This window comes from Mesoplodon bidens, assembly GCF_964165515.1.
Source record: "Mesoplodon bidens genome assembly, chromosome: 7".
Taxonomy (NCBI): Eukaryota; Metazoa; Chordata; class Mammalia; order Artiodactyla; family Ziphiidae; genus Mesoplodon; species Mesoplodon bidens.
This window is the reverse complement of record NC_138164.1, coordinates 13862984-13877105: the sequence shown is the minus strand read 5'-3', so window position 1 is coordinate 13877105 and position 14122 is coordinate 13862984. Positions and strand designations below refer to the sequence as shown.

The 14122-nt window shown below is 38.2% G+C and overlaps 1 protein-coding gene across 6 annotated transcripts in view; it reads right to left on the bottom strand.

The window, feature by feature from the left end:
• Positions 1–1170: 1170 nt before the first annotated feature.
• DDX6 (DEAD-box helicase 6) overlaps positions 1171–14122 on the bottom strand; it is a 36919-nt gene continuing 23967 nt past the window's right edge. For 5 of the 6 annotated variants that reach the window (XM_081240938.1, XM_081240937.1, XM_081240939.1 and 2 more), the window contains exons 10-14: positions 13815–13931; positions 10301–10364; positions 7434–7535; positions 6746–6952; positions 1171–5739 (exon numbers count right to left, since the gene is read on the bottom strand). In XM_081240938.1, the coding sequence (XP_081097064.1) occupies positions 6777–6952; positions 7434–7535; positions 10301–10364; positions 13815–13931 (459 nt within the window). In that variant the 3' untranslated portion in view covers positions 1171–5739; positions 6746–6776. The remainder of the gene's footprint in view (positions 5740–6745; positions 6953–7433; positions 7536–10300; positions 10365–13814; positions 13932–14122) is intronic. The other variant, XM_081240940.1, reaches the window with a different exon arrangement.

The following is a 14122-nucleotide window of genomic DNA, read 5'->3' as shown; positions in this document are numbered from 1 at the left end:
ACAAACTCCTACCTCACTTTTTCTAATTTCCTGAGGGGGACTCCCTGGTGAGCAAACCCAAATGGGAGCCAGAGAGCCGAGGAAATATTTACGTGGTACATACAGGTCAATCTCTGGAGACAGTAAACTGAGGGAGGGTGGGACAAATCCAGAGGCAGAGAGATAGCTGTATGCTGTTCCGCGATTAGATTAACAGGATAATGGAAATGCACCTAATGAACTAGGAACAAATAACTGCCCACACAGCATCTACAAGAAAAATTGACTTCGGCCAGATGGTACACATCCGTTCTTTGCTCCTTAGATGAAAAGGTTGATGGCATGTCTGTCTCCCTACATTTCTTCAGTGTACTGTAGTGAAAGAACTGAATTTACAAATTTCTTGACTGCTGTAGCTTCCTCTATTTTGAAATCAGGTAATGAGTCCTCCAATTTTGTTCTTTTCCAAAACTGTTAATGGCGGTTTGCCTTTCCATATGAATTTTAGAATTATCTTGTGGCTATCTTGTCAGAAACCTTGCTGGGACTGACTGGAAGGAAATACTCTGAACCTACAGATGAAACTGGGGAACTGACAAAAAGAGAGGTGTCATATTCATGGATTGGAAGACTATGTCTTCAGGCCTGATTTCTCTCATCAGCACATTTTGCAGTTTTCAGCATACATGTCTGGAACATTATTTTTTTATACTGAATGAAGCATTTCTTTTGGGGTGGGGGGTGAGGATGCTGTGTCCAGCTTTGTGTCTGGATTTCTCCAATTATTTAGGTCTTTTGATTTCTTTCATTAGTATTTCTCGGTCTCAGAATACAAATTCCATTCATATTGTTAATTCCTAAGTAATTTTTGTTCAACTTTCTAAAATATCTAAACAATTTCTAGGTGGTGACTGACTACTGGCAGTCCCCCGGACATACTGTGGACCAACATCTCTCTCCTTTCCAACTGATTATCTGTTCTGTGTTTAGGCTATGAAAACAGAGTGAAATGCAAACGGTGGGACAATGAAGGCGGCTGGACAAAGGTGCTCACATAATTTATTCAGAGGAGTAGTGCGGAGAATCTTACTGCTTTACCAGAATGTGAGTTAAGTAAAAATGATTTCAAAGGCAAGTATTCCTAAACTGCACAGCCTGATGCTAAAGACACACCACACACACATCTGAAGTTCCAGTGGGCTTTTATTGTGATAAAGTAACAAAAATCAGGATTTTATCAACCAGCTTTTAACTTTATATAAACTCAGCAGACACTCTGGTCCATATATGTGTACATACAACATAACACATTCCAACAAAAACAGCCCCACTGGAACATTTGCCAATTAACAGAAAGCCAATTTTCCCTTTCCCCAAATGTTTTCAAAATTGAGTCCCCACTGTTCACTTCTCAGTGGAACTGGTCCCTTGTGGCTAGGGACATTAAATTCTATCCCATTTTGTACTAAACAAAAATTTTTTTTCAAGTTTTAATTTTGTTTCAAAAAAGGGACTAGCGACTTGGTTTTCTCCAGGGACCCTCCCTCACAACCACTGGGTAAAGTACAGCAGCCTGTACCTTAGCAATCGAACCCTCCCCCCCCCCCCCCGCCCAGTATTGTCTACTGGAGAATTTAAACGCACTTCTGTTGGAATCTGTCAGCTACGGAGGGGCAGAATCCAGGTGCCAGGCTAGCGCCCTCTTACCTCATGAACTGTTACAACCTTTGGACACTGAACTCTTTACCCCAAAGATGAGTTTTTAGATCAGAAAGGAGAGTGGGTTTTCTTTGGAAGTTTTAAAAAACTACCTTTAAGGATATAAAGTACAACTATAAGCTCACCAAAGTCCACTTAAATTCACCAAAGGTGACTGACGTCATCTCCCACGAGGCCAATAGTTTTGCTTGACAAAGGTTATTTTGCCAGAAAATGATTCCACAATAACAGCTTAAGAGACACAGAACGTTGAAAAAGGAGCAAATTAAAATAACATGGCTTGGGGCTTCCCTGGTGGCGCAGTGGTTGAGAGTCCGCCTGCCGATGCAGGGGACACGGGCTTGTGCCCCGGGAACGGGAAGATCCCACATGCCACAGAACGGCTGCGTCCGTGAGCCATTGCCGCTGAGCCTGCGCGTCTGGAGCCTGTGCTCCGCAATGGGAGAGGCCACGGCAGTGAGAGGCCCGCGTACCGCAAATTAAAAAAAAAAATAAATAAATAACATGGCTTAATTCCCAAGAACTTATTTCATCTTTTTGTTACTCATCTATAAGGTCAGGAGTGTGACTAAAGGCAGGTTCTGATGAGGTTATGAGCTTCCAAAGTGTTTCTAAATCCTTAGTGCAGATACCCTCCCTTTTGGGGCAAAGTAACCTCCCTCCCACCCCTATTAAAAAAAAAAATCAAGTGATCAGAATGAGATGTTTTGATTCCAACAATTTACACTCAAGGCTTTGTGCTGGGTTGTCTGGTTCTAACCCCAAAGCATGATGATATCTAACACAAAGCACATGGCAAAGGAAAGATGCTCCCATCTCATTCTGAAAACAAATATTGATAACCAATTGCCTCCCCCCTCCCCCCAGTCTTTGGTGCCAACCCATATTATGATGCTGGGACCAACTTGAAAATAATTTAGAGATTATATTTAGGTTTCTCTCTCCCTTCTTCCCATGGAAGATCATTTTAGAATAAACTTATTCCATTCCATTACGAAGGGAAAAGGCAAGAAAGTTTCTCCATCGGAATGCAAGGAAAAGAGAAGGACAGAGGCAGCAAGCTGTGTAACAGCCCACAACCCATCACACAACTGTATAACCACTGGTTAGAGCAGGTGCTGAATGTAATTTAAATATTAAAAATAGGGAAAATAGTTTTCATCCAAATAAACCAGTGGAAAAATATTATCATTACTTAAAAGAAACACCCAATACTGCAAGGAACACAAAAACAACTTCCAATAGTAACAATGCTCCTTATTGTAAGGGCGATTAAAAAAAAAAAAAAAAAAAAAAAAAGACTAGGCTTTGACCTAGTCCTTTGAGCATCTTTCCATTTAACAATTCCTATTCAAGAGACAAGCACCAGAACTGGACAGCTGCCTCTACAAGACTGTGTCCAATAGTGGTGTCCCAGATAGTTTTAAGTGCCACTCCTCATCAGAGGCTGTACTTCAGTAATACTTACAATTTAAAGTCTGTGCTTTTAGAAGGACCCACAGGCATGTGGCACCAGGAGAGCACAGTCTGAGGATGGCAAAAAAGACTGCACTGCTTAGTCACCCACACACTCTCTAGCGAGACACAAAATTTCATCTGTGAGCATTCCTTGTTTTTCTTCTATAATGAATGATTCCTCTTATCTCGCCAGAGGTGGGGGAGAAAGAGAGAGCTGCATCAGTACAAGGGCAAGATTTTTGGTCAAAAGTTTATGCCTTTTAAATTCCCTCCCCCCACCCCTCCCTGGAAAAAGGTTACTTCCTTAAGTAGGCCTTGTATTTAGTAACCAACATTGGCTGGATAGACACATGTGGCTTGGCTACCAGATAAATCAGTTATTCTTTTTGGGGTTTGTACTGTGCAGCTCTTGCTACAGTTTTTAAGGAGTTAGGGCTATGTCTGATCAGGAGGCATCTGCAGGATTTTGATCCTCAAGGAATTTTGGGTGAGTCACAATTTTGCTTAGAACTACGCAGAGTCAAAAAGCGACTCTGAATAACTGATTTCTTTTTCCAGATGAGTTAAGCATGAAAGTTTATGCAGGACACATCTTGCAATATTTTAGGGTTTTGGAAAACAATGGCATATGGAAATAAAATTTTTTTAATTTTATTTTTTCCTTTTTCTAAAAAAAAATCCTAGATGCCTCCTAATTGACCTAGTACACTGGGTTAAAAGGGAATTAAAAACATTAAAAAAAAAAGTTCACTGGTTTTGCTTCATCTCACTCCTTTTGCCTGGACATCAGGCCAAACATCAAGCATGTTGGGAGGGGCACAATTTAAAGCAACACTATTGACTGTAATGCATTTGCCAGCAATTTACAATGCAAAATGACAGATAATTCTTGTCACAAAGCAAGAGGATGGCAAGCAGCTTTCTGTAGCATCAGAGTTAACAGCTCTCAGGGGTTGCCCATTCCTGCAAGTTTATGTATCAAGGTGGGCAGAGGGCAATACACTTACACAGTACAGAAGATCCACAGAAAGTAAGCCCCAGAACTGCTAATCTTACCACAGCTGGTACTGGCTAATATTCTGAAATGCAAATCCATGCTTTATACATATACTGCTCAAAGAAACTGCCACTCAATCAAACTGCCACACTGCAAGGCAAATTCTTCTTTGTCCCCTTTTGTTGAGCTTAAAAAGTTTCTCAAACTTTTAAAAGGGGGGGAAGAAACATTAGCAGAGAGAGCGTCTCAAAAATAACATCTTGAATTACAGGTGTCTGAAGCTTCCTTGCTCTCTCCATCAGGCCTCCTTCAAAGGTACTACATGAGACGAAGCGTGGCAGCAGTGACCCCAGACTTCTGGGTCCCTTTTCCAACAGACGGTGTCCCTGTAGAGGTCTGCTCTCTACAGTAAGAAGCCAAAGTACTTGTTTAGAATTTAGTGTTGCGGAAAACTGAGCCCCTCTCATCTTAGCTGCTCCCATAATCACTCTAATCCCCTTAATCCCAGCAACCTTCATCCAAAAAAAAAAAAAAATATATATATATATATATGTATATATATATATGAACCCAGAAAAAAACCTATTTACAAAGTTTACACAAGTATACACACCCAATTTTCTATGGGACACGCTTTGCCACAGAGGAAAGAGGGTCAAAGGCTCTGACATGTCTACACATCAAGTGCCATAACTGCTACTGGAGGCGTATGTAAACCAGTCTTTAGTGTTCTGCTATAGAGCACAAAAGGCTTGTCATATGGCTCCTGCAATGATAGACTGCTCTTTCCTTTGGGAGCGATGATGTTGCATCTACTCAGCCCAGAAGAAATTTTTACTTGGGATTGTTTTTTTTTTTAAATACATGTATTTACAGTGCGGATGAACTGCAGTTGCATATCAACTCCTCCACATAAAGAAAAAGAAAATGGTGTTTAACATTACTAATACGTTTCATCTTCCAGCCCTGGGCTTGAGTATCGGGTAGAAAGGGAAGAGAGAGACTTCAACTTGAAACCAAAACAGAAAGACAAAAATTTTAAGAAGAAAGAAAAAAGAAAAAAACAATACTACTGTTGATTCCTTGGGCTGTGTCTAAAAGATGATATTCTGAATGGTCTCATAGCATAAGGCACTTTGCACAAATAAGTAATAAGCTCTTCAGGCTTAAAAAACGGATGAGTAACCAGGGAGAAGTTGAAATGCACTCAAGAGTCAGCTGTTGGAGAATTTTGAAATCGCAGACAAGCTTGTGTTCATCAAGATTCTTCTCTTTTTAGGGTTTCTCCCCTTCTCTTCTTTCTCCTCCTTCCTTGTCCCCATTCCCCAGAAAACATTTTTTAAAAACCAGCAGTTAGTGCAACTAATGTTCAGTCAGCACACAGTGCAAACAAGTGGAACAAAAAAGGTAAATTCCTTTTCAGCTTTTTTCTCTTCACCAATTAAAAAAAAAGAAAAAATGTCTGAGCTCTTTTAAGTCTTCATAGTTCCAAAATAAAAGAAGATGAAAAACCCACAAAGAGAAGAGCATCCCCCCAAAATCGATGTGTCACAGATCCAAACGAGCCTTCTGTAGTTTGTCAAAACCTAAAGAAAAAAGAAGCCTAAAATTAATGCCATGAAAGCAATATGAACTAAGATACATAGGTGTTCACAATCCCCATTCCACTGCTCTCTATAATAGCTTCTACTGAGCCTGTCTGCCTACTACAGAATCCACTCAGGATTAAGGAATTTCTGCTATGTATCCCAGAGACAGAATGAAATCCTGAAAGTTCTGGTAACAGGCAGCAGTCTCTATGACAATTAAAAACAAAAAAAATTTTTTTAAACTGTACATGAACTCAACAGCCTGCCAATGTATTAGCAAACATGGGCTAGTTTTATATTTGTCCAAGGGTTTTGTGTTTGACATTTAAATTAGGATAAAAAGGTTAAAGTGAAGAGAGTAAGTTGAAAAATCTAAAAATAGTAACAGGTAGAATGTTCACTGCTGATTTGGAAATTATCAGCTCTCAAATTAAATCAGATTTTCCTTAGAGGAATGTAGGCTGTTTTAGAGGTTTTTCCCTATGTTAAGCCTGGTTTTAAGCATTTCTACCAGAGCCCAACAGTCACCAAAAGATGAGAAACCATCTGCAGGAAACCAGAGTGGGCATTTAAAATAAGACAGTTATCATTATAACCTGATTACGCCTTTAGCAATAACATTTTACAGGTAATTTAACATAATTTATTAAGGTTCCCATTAGAAATTAAGAGTGAACACTAACAGAGATGACCAATAAAGGAAAAGAGCAAAAATATTTTCATATTCAAAACTGCTAAGATTCTTTTTTGCTTCCATTATTTTAGAAGTCTTAATTTGTCTTAAGTACTGCTCACATACTACATTACTTAGGAAGACTGTACTCAAGTGAACCGCATTTATGGATTCGCCAATAAGATCACAACTTCAACAGAGATACTTCCTGTTTACTGTCATTTATGCCAAGAGGTACTGCATCCTTTATTGCTAATTATATATCGTGGAACATCAAATTTCCCCCAGGAAAGAGGACCTTGATTTCCTTTCTTTAAACATTATGCTCACTTTGCTATTTTGTCGGGTACACACATGCTTGTTAAGGTTTCTCATCTTCTACAGGCTCGCTGTGGTATTCTGCCACATATAGGCTCTTGTCAATGTTACTTGGGATAGGTTTGATTTCTGTTCCCAGCTGCTCCTCAATACTTTTCAGGTTGAAGCGATCATCATATGTGATCAAGTTGATGGCTAAGCCAAGATGACCAAAGCGACCTAACAAAAACCAATTTTAATTAATAAAACAGTTAAATATGGGAATCAATGTGCAAGCACTAGTCTATAAGTGGCAAATCCATACAGGATTTATGTTTTTGTTCAGTGCCATTCTGAGTATATGAACCCATACACACATCACAACTTCAGGTTTCACAGCCTAAAGTAGTACTTCTATTTTACCTTTTTCAAATGAAAACACGGGTGCTCACTTCTGTCAAAAATTGCCAGAATATACATACTAAACAGTACAGTTAGAAAAGTGAGGTTCTCATTTGTGAATCTTAAATTAAGCATAAAGTTATTGTAACTTTTTAAAATAAATGTTCTGGAAGAATTAGAAATTAATTTGATACATCAAACAACTAAATTAGTTTTAATTCACTGTTCTAACTGCTACCACACTCTACAAAGGAACAAAATTTAGTGATTAAACTTCTCAAACAACTTCCACGAAGAACATCTCCTTCCTTTTCCTCACCTGATCTTCCAATACGATGGAGATAGGTCTCTGCCAGCTTTGGGAAGTCAAAGTTTATTACCACATTCACAGCTTGTATATCAATACCTCGGGTAAACAAATCTTAAAAAAAACAAAACAAACACAAAACTCCATTATATCCTTCAATTTGGTGCCATAATACTCTTTAACATATATTTCTAATGTAACCTAAGCTTCATTCACTTCATCAGTAATTCAAAAGCATTTGCAAATTACTGGCATTATCTGTCATGCACATTACCATAAGCAGCTTTCTGCTCAACAAGTTACCTTTTCCCAGTCCTGTAACAAAGTTTTTAAAAAAATGGTCTAAAGTGACTGTGTAAACCAAGGATGACTGATAAGCTATACACTCATAAATGAGTCTCAGGAGTATAATTTTCTTCAGTCTATTTCTGAGTATTTAATCCAAGGTTAACAGAGAATTATTTTTAAATTTTGTTGAGTAACGTTAGAATACTTCTAAAAAGACATAATCCTCCAGCAGTAATTATTTATGCTTTGTTTAGAATTCATTCATCCCCTTCTGCTAAATGATTTATAACAGGTCTGAGGTAAGCTAATATGCAAGGCTATCCCTTCTAATTCTTTACTAGTCCCACAATTATTATGCTAATTTAGACTTTGAAAAATACAGGTAGAAATAACTATTATAGGCTAATAACTAGGTTTCCCTGCATCTATCAGCTCCACACTTCAAAATAATCCATGGTCAAATATTTCTAAAATACTGCTTTGAATTTGTAACTCGTTATTTTAAATTGCCTCCAGATAAAATTTAAAACTGATATTCAAGGTCCTCCACTCTATACTCTGGTCCTAACATACTTCTCTAACACGTCTCAAACCTTCCTCTCCACCAAACTTGTCCACTATACTTCTTTTTTTTTTTTTTTTTTTTTTTTTTTTGCGGTATGTGGGCCTCTCACTGTTGTGGCCTCTCCCGTTGCAGAGCACAGGCTCCGGACATGCAGGCTCAGCGGCCATGGCTCACGGGCCCAGCCGCTCCGCGGCATGTGGGATCTTCCCGGACCGGGGCATGAACCCGTGTTCCCTGCATCGGCAGGCGGACTCTCAACCACTGCGCCACCAGGGAAGCCCCACTATACTTCTTTAAACGTATCTCCTTAGCCATCTATGGATTACTTTTTATACCAGTCCCCTAACTTAAAATCCCTTCTTCTCCAAGTCTGAAACTCACCTATAGCTTAAATCACAATTTCATCTCTTCTCCGATCACCTCAGCTAGTCACCTTCCCTCTCTTAAGAAAATTTAGGATCATTTACTGTACATACCTCACACTTGCAAATTACCTTTACTCCCTTCTAGATCCAGCCCAATGCCTGTTTTTGTAAATAAAGTTTTACTGCCATGTGGCCATGCCCATTTGTTTATATACTGCCACAAGTTTATAACTTGTAACAGAGAACATATGGTGTGCAAAGTCTAAGGTATTTACTGTATGACACTTCACAGAAAAAGTCTGTAGGCCCTGCCTTAGGTTCTTAATGTTATCTTTTTATCTCTGATTAAACAACTACTCCTTGAAGAGAGGAGTGGTACTTTGCATATATTTATTTATACATTTTATACATAAATGTTATTCAGTACTTATTTAACAACATATTACCCACTGTTCTGAAAAATCAGAAAGAAGCAAGCATCGGCACTTCAAAAACTTATCTGGGGCTTCCCTGGTGGCGCAGTGGTTGAGGATCTGCCTGCCAATGCAGGGGACACGGGTTTGAGCCCTGGTCTGGGAAGATCCCACATGCCGCGGAGCAACTAGGCCCGTGAGCCACAACTACTGAGCCTGCGCGTCTGGAGCCTGTGCTCCGCAACGAGAGGCCGCGACAGTGAGAGGCCTGCGCACCGCGATGAAGAGTGGCCCCTGCTCACCACAACTAGAGAAAGCCCTCGCACAGAAACGAAGACCCAACACAGCCAAAAATAAATTTAAAAAAAACCCCAAAACTTATCTGAGGGCAGCCTTGCAAGTAATGCTTAAAAATAAAACCATGTAACCACAGCAGTAATTCATATCAATGTGTGAGTTCTATAAGTACTAAGAACTCTTTCTAGAAAACAAAAAAGTATTTTTCATTCTCAAATAAGGAAATGGTTAATGGCAAATGGCACCTTCTGTTTGTCTATACAGTTGACCCTTGAACAACTCAGGGGTTAGGGTCTCACAGCTGAAAATCTGCATATAACTTCGCAGTTGGCCTTCAGAACCCACGCGGTTCTTTATTTATCTGTGTGTATACCTCAAAAATTAAAAAAAAAAAAAAAATCCAGGTTCTTTCCTCTATCCAGAAGCCTAGTTTAGATTATTAGTCTAGTATCAATACTAAGACTATATTTCCAGTGTAGAGATGGGAGGCTACTGAATCCATTTGGTTTGTCTGCTCTGACTGTCCACCTGCCCTGCCCCAGTTTGTTTTTCTTCACAGTGAAATATACCAAAACATAAACTGGTCTGATTCTGGCAAAAAACCCCAAAAAGGCCATGATAAACACTTCTAAAACACAGTTTCTTAACATAATTCATTTTGTGTATGCTATATATAATTCATTCCTGTATGCTAAAACTATTCAGAAAATACACAAACCCCAAAACTGGTTTAAAAGGCAGAGATGAGGTATGAGCGCCAGAACAAGTCTTCTGCAGTTTCAGGTATAGAACCTAATTTCAGAAGTTAACTACAGCTCATTCTCAACTTCAGAAATTCTAGAAATGATAGTAGAGCGAGCTGGACTATGTCACAGGCCTCACTGCGTGATACGATAGAGAAAGAGCAAAACTAAGAAGAAAAACTATGCATAAACGAAACAAAATACTTACCAGTGCAAACAAGATTGCGGCATAAGCCATTTCGGAAGTCATGAAATACACGATTCCGATGTTCCTAGGAACAAAGTAATGCATTTGATTTGATTAAAACTCACACAAGCCCCCAAACTGCCATGATTTTTTTCTCCTACCCAAAGTTCTTTATACCCAAATTATTTTTTACATGAATGAGAAAGGAGCCAAATTCAATACACATAAATTAAAAACAAAACGTGAAAATAATTAACCATAAATTAGTTTCCCATGGGAATTAATATGAATACGTGTGTATATGTTGCTTATTATCTCAATTCTTAAAGGTATTTTTCGGGCTTCCCTGGTGGCGCAGTGGTTGACAGTCCGCCTGCCGATGCAGGGGACAAGGGTTCGTGCCCTGGTCTAGGAAAATCCCACATGCCACAGAGCGGCTAGGCCCATGAACCATGGCCGTTCAGCCTGTGCGTCCGGAGCCTATGCTCCACAACGGGCGAGGCCACAACAGTGAGAGGCCTGTGTACCGCAAAAAAAAAAAAAAAAAAAAAAAAAAAAAGGTATTTTTCTTTTTTGCTGGAGTGGATTTTTAGTGAGAATTTTCACCATACTTCTAAAATATTTCAAACAAAAGATGCCAAAAGTTTGGCTTGACCAAAACATCTACTATTTACCTTTTCAGTTATTATATACAAAAGCTAAAAATAACTACTTTCCAATTAAAAAACAAAAATGAAAATATACACTGACTCTAGCAAAAGCAATAAATCTAGCATCTGGCAAACTGGTCTTTCTTTTCAACACAATGTTCTTCCATTCTGAAATATTCTCTTCAATTTAATACATTCATTTCCTGTAATAATTTTAATATTAGGGGCCTACATGAAGGTATCTGATCCATGACACTAAGCTTCTTTGAAAACCATATGTGAGTTGATTAAGTTCTTAACCCGTTAGCCTACAGAAACTTTCTTACGAAATTTCACGTCAGCACAAACACAAAATGTTGTCTTGTGATAGTTTTGAATTTATTTCCTGTTGAATTAAGTGCTGAAATATAGATTGCATCCTTTTCTAAAGGCAAGTAGTAAAAACAGATGTACCTGAGGAGGTACACAGAAAAATCAGAACCTTCTGCAATGATGGAAATGTTCTGTATCTGTACTTTCTAAAACTGTGACTGCTAGTCACATGTAATGCGGCACTTCAAACGTGGTTAGTGTGACTGAAGAACTAAATTTTATTTTTTTAACATCTTTATTGGAGTATAATTGCTTTACATTGTTGTGTTAGTTGCTGCTGTATAACAAAGTGAACAGCTATATATATACATATATCCTTGTATCCCCTCCCTCTTGCATCTCCCTCCCACCCTCCCTATCCCACCCCTCTAGGTGGTCACAAAGCACAAGCTGATCTCCCTGTGCTATGCAGCTGCTTCCCACTAGCTATCTATTTTACATTTGGTACTGTACATATGTCAATGCTACTCTCTCATTTCATCTCAGCTTACCCTTCGCCCTCCCCATGTCCTAGAGTCCATTCTCTACGTCTAGGTCTTTATTCCTGTCCTGCCCCTAGGTTCTTCAGAATCTTTGTTTTTTTTAGATTCCATATATATGTGTTAGCATATGGTATTTTTTTCTTTCTGACTTACTTAACTCTGTATGACAGACTCTCAGTCCATCCACCTCACTACAAATAACTCAATTTCGTTTCTTTTTATGGCTGAGTAATATTCCATTGTATATATGTGCCACATCTTCTTTATCCATTCACCTGTTGATGGACACTTAGGATGCTTCCATGTCCTGGATATTGTAAATAGTGCTGCAATGAACACTGTGGTGCACAATTCTTTTTGAATTATAGTTTTCTCATGGTATATGCCCAGTAGTAGGATTGCTGGGTCATATGGTACTTCTATTTTGTTTCTTAAGGAACCTCTACACTGTTCTCCATAGTGGCTGTATCCATTTAAATTCCCACCAACAGTGCAAGAGGATTCCTTTTCTCCACACCCTCTCCAGCATTTATTGTTTGTAGATTTTTTGATGATGGCCATTCTGACCGGTGTGAGGTGATACCTCATTGTGGTTTTGGTTTGCATTTCTCTAATGATTAGTGATGTTGAACATCCTTTCATGTGTTGTTGGCCATCTGTATATATCTTCTTTGGAGGAATGTCTATTTAGGTCTTCTGCCCATTTTTGGATTGGGTTTATGTTTTTTTTTGATATTGAGCTGCATGAGCTGCTTGTATATTTTGGAGATTAACCCTTCGTCAGTTGCTTCATTTGCAAATATTTTCTCCCATTCTGAGGGTTGTCTTTTCATCTTGTTTATGGTTCCCTTTGCTGTGCAAAAGCTTTTAAGTTTCATTAGATCCCATTTATTTATTTTTATTTCCATTTCTCTAGGAGATGGGTCAAAAAGGATCTTGCTGTGATTTATGTCACAGAGTGTTCTGCCTATGTTTTCCTCTAAGAATTTTATAGTGTCTGGCCTTACATTTAGGTCTTTAATCCATTTTGAGTTTATTTTTGTGTATGGTGTTAGGAAGTGTTCTACTTTCATTCTTTTGCATGTAGCTGTCCAGTTTTCCCAGCATCACTCATTGAGGAGGCTGTCTTTTCTCCATTGTATATTCTTGCCTCCTTTATCAAAGATAAGGTGACCATATGTGAGTGGGTTTATCTGTGGGCTTTCTATACTGCTCCATTCATCTATATTTCTGTTTTTGTGCCAGTACCATACTGTCTTGATTACTGTAGCTTTGTAGTATAGTCTGAAATCAGGGAGCCTGATTCCTCCAGCTCCATTTTTCTTTCTCAAGATTGCTTTGGCTATTCGGGGTCTTTTGTGTTTCCATACAAATTGTGAAATTTTTTGTTCTAGTTCTGTGAAAAATGCCATTGGTAGTTTGATAGGGATTGCACTGAATCTAAATTTTAAATATTGTTTAATTTTAACTTATTTATTTAAATTTTAACTCTTTTAAATTGCCACATGTGGCTAGTGATTACTGTATTAAATACTAGCCCAAATCTAAGAATATGGGGAAGGAAGGGAATAAAATCTCACATTTCTATTATGCTTGGCAACTTACAATTGCACTGAATCTAAATTTTAAATACTGTTTAATTTTAACTTATTTATTTAAATTTTAACTCTTTTAAATGGCCACATGTGGCTAGTGATTACTGTATTAAATACTAGCCCAAATCTAAGAATATGGGGAAGGAAGGGAATAAAATCTCACATTTCTATTATGCTTGGCAACTTACAAACTATTCATTCATACATAATCTCAATCTTCCTGACAACCTTGTGAGGTATGAATATGTACTATTACCCCTGTTTGTAGTTAGAAAACCTAACCTCAGAGAGGTTAAAATGAATGGTCCTTTGCCTAAGGAATAATTTATTCTCAAACTCAGGGCATTTGGAAGAGCATTAAAACAAAACAAAATCCAAGAAATACTAAGAAAAACGTTTTTAAAAAAATCTATACAAGTTCAAGTTTTATACTCACCTGCCTCATTTTAGCATGGATATAGAAGCAAGAATAACCCAGTTGAGAAATCTTCTTGGCTAGCAATTCAACTCTCTGAGAGGAGTTACAGAAAATGATCGACTGGTTTATCTGAAGCTGAGCACAGGGGGAAAACAAAACAAAAGATGACATAAGGAAGGAAAACAAAAACCTTCATTAACTTTGCCAAATCTTGAAAATATCATCTAAGACTTAGAATCTCATGATACAAGAGAGATGCAAAACTGTAAAAATTTTAAGTACTATTCATTTACATAGTAGTTGAAGATAATTTTTATTGTAGAGTA